A 6,000-nucleotide genomic window follows, 5' to 3' on the forward strand; every position below is an offset into this window, starting at 1 on the left:
CAAAGACCTGGACATAGGAAACCAAACGAGAACATGCTTATCATTTGTCAAGCTGAAAGAACTAAAGAAAAAAAAATAAGGTTCAAATTGTGGTATCAAAGGGTTCTATAGGCAAAATATTGAACAATGCAGGAAGCATCAAAAGGAGATGGAGGGAATACACAGTCCCCAAAATAATTGATTGACACATTTAGCTATTTCAATAGGTAGCATGTGATCAAATATACTATTGAAGGAAAAGTTCCAAGTAGCACTGAAGGAATTGTCGAAAAACAAGGGTCCAAGATTTACAGAATATGCAGTGAGATGTTTCAACAAGCAGATGCAACACTGGAAATCCTCACTCATTTATGACAAGAAATTAAGAAGAGAGCTACCTATCCAACTGACTAGAAGATAGTTGTGCCCATTCCAAAGAAAGATGATCACAAAATGCTGAAATTGTTGAACAATATTATTGATAACACAGGCAAGTAAAATTTTACTGAAAATAATTGAAAGAAAAAAAAAAAAAACAGTTGTAGCTGCACATCAACACAAAACAGCCAGAAAATCAAGTTGGATTCAGAAGAGGACATAGAACTAGGATATCGCTGCTGATGTTAGGTGGATCTTTGCTGAAAACAAAGAATACCAGAAAGGTGTTTACCTGTATTATATTGAATATGCAAAGGCATTTGATTGTGTGGATCATAGCAAATTATGGATAACATTGCAAAAAATGGGAATTCCAGAACACTTAATTGTGCTGGGGGGGACCTGTACATAGAACAAGAGGCAGTGGTTCAAATAGAACAAGGGGATACTGCATGTTTTTAAAACAGGAAGGGTAAGGGTCAGGGCTGTATTATTTCACCACACTTATTCAGTCTGTATGCTGAGTCAATAATCTGAAAACCTGGACTATATGAAGAAGAATAGGACATCAGGATTGAATGAAGACTCACTAATAACCTATGATACATGGATGACACAACCTTGCTTGCTGAAAGTGAACAAGACTTGGAGCACTAAATAATGAAGGTCAAAGACTACAGCTTTCAATATGGATTACACCTCAACATAAAGAAAACAAAAATACTCACAACTGGATCAATAAGGAACATCATGATTAATAAATGTAAAAGAGATTGAAGTTGTCAAGGATTTCATTTTACTTGGCTCCACAATCAACACCATGGAAGCAGTGGTCAAGAAATCAAGTGACATATTGCACTGGGCAACTCTGCTGCAGAAGACCTCTTTAAATTGTTAAGGAGCAAAGATACCACTTTTAGGACTAAGGTGCACCTGCCCTAATCCTTGGTATTTTCAATAGCCTCATATGTGTGTGAGAGCTGGACAATGAATAAAGAAGACTGAAAAAGAATTGATGCATTTGAATTGTGGTGTTGACAAAGAATATTGAACATACCATTGATTGCCAGAACAAACAAATCTTTCTTGTAAGAAGTATAGACAGAATGCTTCTTAGAAGTGAGAATGGCCAGACTTCATCTTACTTATTAGGTCTTGTTATCAGACAGAACCAGTCCCTGGAGAAGGACATAAAGCTAGGTATAAAAAAAAAAAAGAAAACAAATTCAATGCTGTGGAGTCAGAGCCAACTAATAGTGACCCCTCCTTTGGGTTTCCGAAGCGGTATCTCTATAGAACCTTCCTTCTGAGGAGATTGCCCAACCTTCCTTCTGAGGAGTGGCTAGTGGGTTTGAACCACAAGCCTTCTGGTTAGCTGTCAAATGCCTTAGGCACTATGCCACCAGAGCTCCCTAGGTGAAGTAGAAAGTGAGCAAAAAAGGGGAAGACCTTCGTTGAGATGGCTGCAACAATGGGCTCATGCACAGCAATGATTGTGAGGATAGCGCAGGACCAGACAAGGTTTTTTATCTGCTGTACATAGGATCACTGTAAATGAGAACTGACTTGATGACACCTAATGACAATTTACAAAGGCATATATGACCTAGCTTCTATAACTCTCCAACCTCACTCATTTTATGATACTGGTCCCATCCTTTCTTTCCTCCATCTATACTACCAGCATTTTTACAGGCTGTTGGCTCTCTCTGTTATGCTATCGCTCCCTATTTCTCCCTTTATTAATTGCTATTGATCAAGGCTCAGCTTAAATGGTGCATTCCCCATGAGGCCTTGTCTAAAATTATCCCCCCAGTTAATTTAGTCTGACTATTTTCTCCCTGGGAGCCCTGGTGGTATAGTGCCTAAGGCATTTGCTAACCAGTAGGCTGGTGGTATAAATCCACCAACCACTTCTCAGAAGGAAGACTGGGCATTCTACCCCTGTAGAGATACAGCCTCAGAAACCCAAGGAGGGTTCGCTATGAGTCGAATCGACTGGACAGCAGCGAGTCTGGTTTTTTTGGTTTTAGTAAGTGGTAGAAGGTGCTCTGTTGGTGTAGTGGTTTAGGCGTTTGGCTGATAACCAAAAGTTGGTAGTTCAAACCCACCAGCCACTGAGTGTAAGAAAGATGAGGCAGTCTGCTTCCATAAAGATTTATAGCCTTGGAAACCCAATGGGGGTTGCTATGAGTCGGAAACTACTCCATGGCAGTGAGTTTGGATTTTTTTAGCATTAAGTGGCAGAGCTAACTATGTAAAAGGGTTGAAAGAATTATGATTTACATTTTGTAATTAAATTGATTTTCAGATCAAATTTAAGATATACATAGATAAAATTATTTGTGATTTTGATTAACTTTATACAATCAGTTTATTAAAATCTACTTTTAGATAGAAATTATCTGTAGATGTTTTTCCAGGCTATTATTTATCCATGTTGCATCTTCTTTTTATTTCTGGGTACAATCAGAGTATGCTTATAACTCATAAGAATCATGTTAACTTGTTAAAATTGATATAGAAATATTTTTTCATTTTATTTCAGATATTTTTCTCCTAAGATTACATCTTTTTTCATTTTAGTTATTATCTCTGGATGAAGAAATACTTATTGGAAAGATTTCAAAAAAATGGGCTGGATTTATGACTGAAGTATTTACAGATGCTAACAAATTTAAGATCAAGTTTCCATATGACCTTGATGTTAAAATGAAAGCAGTGCTGCTTGGAGCATGTTTACTTATTGTGAGCCTACTTTTCCTCTATTTAAATGAAAATACCATTGCCCTTTTCCTAATATTTCTCCTTAAGACATCCAGATCAATTGCAGATTATGCTTTTTTGTTCTAGTCCTCAGCTCTTAACTCACATCATGGATTCGGTATTCACATTGCAAAGGAAGCAAGCACTAGAGTGTCCTGGAAACATAGTGAATTCAAGATCCTTTGTCTTGATGAAAATTCAGGCACTGTCATTGAAAATAGGGGGAAAAAATGGCTTATTCAATGTGACTTCCTGTAATTTCCACATTTGAAAATCTTATTAAGAAGTACATTTTTGTACATTTAATTGAAAAAGTATCACATGGTTAATTACAGAACTATAGATATATGGTATTGGAGAATAAAAAAGAGGAAAATGTCACTCTTCACTTTAATTCGAACTTAGGGATAAATATGAACAAAAGCAACTACGTCTGTCTCCAAATATTAGGAAAGGGCAGAAAGGGTATAATATGTTCATAACATTAAAGTGAAACAATAGTTGTTGTTGTTGTTATGTGCCATCGAGTCGTACCCGACTTAAAGCGACCCCTCCTTGGGTTTCAAAGGCAGTATCACTACGGAAGTAGATGGCCCCATCTTCCTTCCAAGAAGTGGCTGGTGGGTTTGAACTGCCCGCCTTCTGGTTAATAGTCAAGTGCCTTAGCCACTATGCTACCAGAGCTCCCAAAATGAAACAATAAAGGGTGTTATTATCAAAGACAAAAATTTAAGAAATTTCTGATACTTCTTCTAAATTGATCTGATCTGTTATTTATGGGAAACAGCGATACATCAAAACATATTCAGAGGAATATTTCTGTGGTTCAAGGGAACTCTGAGACCAAAGTCAATAGATATCATAAATGGGAAGGTACCTTGAGGAATTAGTCAGTGATTAATTAGGCATCTATACTCAAAGCAGCAGTTCATTTCCAAGCCCCCATTGATTGGTTATAAGGAGTTGGCAGTAGTAGTATTTGCCTGCAGGCTAAAACAATGAATGAGTTAGCAGAAAATGTTAGCTTTTCAGCAACACTGTTTCCTCTTTTTCCTGGATAGACAGCTTGACTTCATTTCTCACTTACAGCCAAGTGATTGAGTTCACTGACATGGGAATCTAAATAAAAGGCATGTCTTTCAGTGTCAATTTATAAAAAAAATTCCCATCCAGAATCCTCAGTTTTTGCCCTCTCCATCTGATTTGTTATTGATGCCCAGGTGACTCTGAAAGCCAAAGATATAAAAACAGCAGGCCTTCCTTCATCCTGGATGCCTGAGCAACTGTGTGGAGCAGAGCACTATGCTACAAATACAGAACCACTTTGGACTGCATACATAAGCAAGAAAGAAAATTCTATTGTATTTGAGCCATTTTACATTTTAGTCTATTTTCCAGTTGTTATTGTTGTTGTTATTTGCCGTCGAGTCGGACCCAACTCATAGCGACCCCAGAGGCAGTATCACTATGGAAGTAGATTGCCCCATCTTTCTTCCGAGGAGTGGCTGATGGGTTTGAATCGCCAGCCTTCTGGTTAGTAGTCAAGTGCCTTAGGCACTATGCTACCAGAGCTCCCTATTTTCCAGTAGTCAATGAATTTACATGCAGTGTGGTTGCCAATACCAGAGAAGTAGGGGATTATCCAAGCAAAGATGATGAAAACCTACAGGGAGAAGACTAGTTAGCAGCACAGAATCCCACCAGTGTATAACACCTATCACACACAGTTAATACACACATTTAATAATATGCATTATAAACCCACTGCTGTTGAGTCAGGTCCAACTCATAATGACACCTCCTTGAGTTTCTGAGATGGTATTACTACGGAAGTAGATTGCCCAACCTTCCTTCTGGGGAGTGGCTGGTGGGTTTGAACCACAAAACTTCTGGTTAGCAATCAGATGCCTTAGGCACTATGCCACCAGAGTTCCCGTGCATTAAAATAAACTATAATTAGTATAAATAGAAGAAAAAATTTCCCCAAAATAAATATAAATATATAACTAAACAGTTGAGGAAAAACAACACCCTGAAAGAAATTCACCAAATGTTGCAAATAAAAAATAACACTTAGGGAAGCAGAGAAAAATGAGCAAAGAGAAGATACACCAGAATATTTTAGTTAATACCACTAGAGAGTTTCAAAATATATTTCATTCTATAAAAAAGAAACAAATAATGATATGAAAATAAAAACATACAAACTGAAATAAGAAGTTCTATTTCCTCAAGAACAAATTAATGAGCTGGAAAATGGATCTTGAAGACTCCCTGAGCAGTCAAGAACAAATATACCTGTAATGTACAAGAGAAAATTTAAGAGACATGGAGACCATATTCTGAAGTTCCAACATCTATCTATTATAAAGTGTTAAAGGATAAAATACATATGTTGAAGGAGAGGAATATTCAAAGAAATGGTAGAAAAATTACTTTCATTTATAAAAGCATGGCAGATTAGATACTCTCAAGGATTCACTCCAAAAGAATGACTACATCTTGGATAAATAAAACAAACACTGAAACAAAATAATGTAAAATATTAGCTAAAACAAGAGTTGAGAGAGGAAAATAACAAGAAGAATGGACTAGCTTTGGAGGAAAAAAAAAACAAGAACAGCTTTATTACTTGAAAATTAAGCATAGGTTCACTAACAGGGTGAGGGAATCAAATCTGACATTCTAATAATAATCCTAAACCAGTGGAAAGAAATAAGAGGCTTAGATTGGAAGTGTCCTCTTGATCCCAGCAGAAGCAGAAGAAAATTATTTTGAGAAAAAAAGGCATTTCCACCTTAGGCTCATGAGAGTCTTAAAAAAATAAGATGAAAGTCTAGAGAGGATCAATTCACAATCAAATACCAATAAATTTTA

The 6,000-nt window shown here is 36.7% G+C and overlaps 1 protein-coding gene across 1 annotated transcript in view; it reads left to right on the top strand.

Annotated features, from left to right (window-relative positions):
• Positions 1-3,381, top strand: part of LOC103196476 (phospholipid scramblase 1-like) — a 35,336-nt gene extending 31,955 nt beyond the window's left edge. Inside the window, exons 5-6 of the mRNA XM_042780852.1 lie at positions 2,944-3,105; positions 3,211-3,381. Coding sequence (XP_042636786.1) covers positions 2,944-3,105; positions 3,211-3,381 — 333 coding nt within the window. The remainder of the gene's footprint in view (positions 1-2,943; positions 3,106-3,210) is intronic.
• The last annotated feature ends 2,619 nt before the right edge of the window (positions 3,382-6,000 follow it).

The sequence above is a fragment of the Orycteropus afer genome, unplaced genomic scaffold (genome assembly GCF_000298275.1).
Source record: "Orycteropus afer afer isolate SDZICR_OR568_19922 unplaced genomic scaffold, OryAfe1.0 scaffold00066, whole genome shotgun sequence".
NCBI lineage: Eukaryota > Metazoa > Chordata > Mammalia > Tubulidentata > Orycteropodidae > Orycteropus > Orycteropus afer.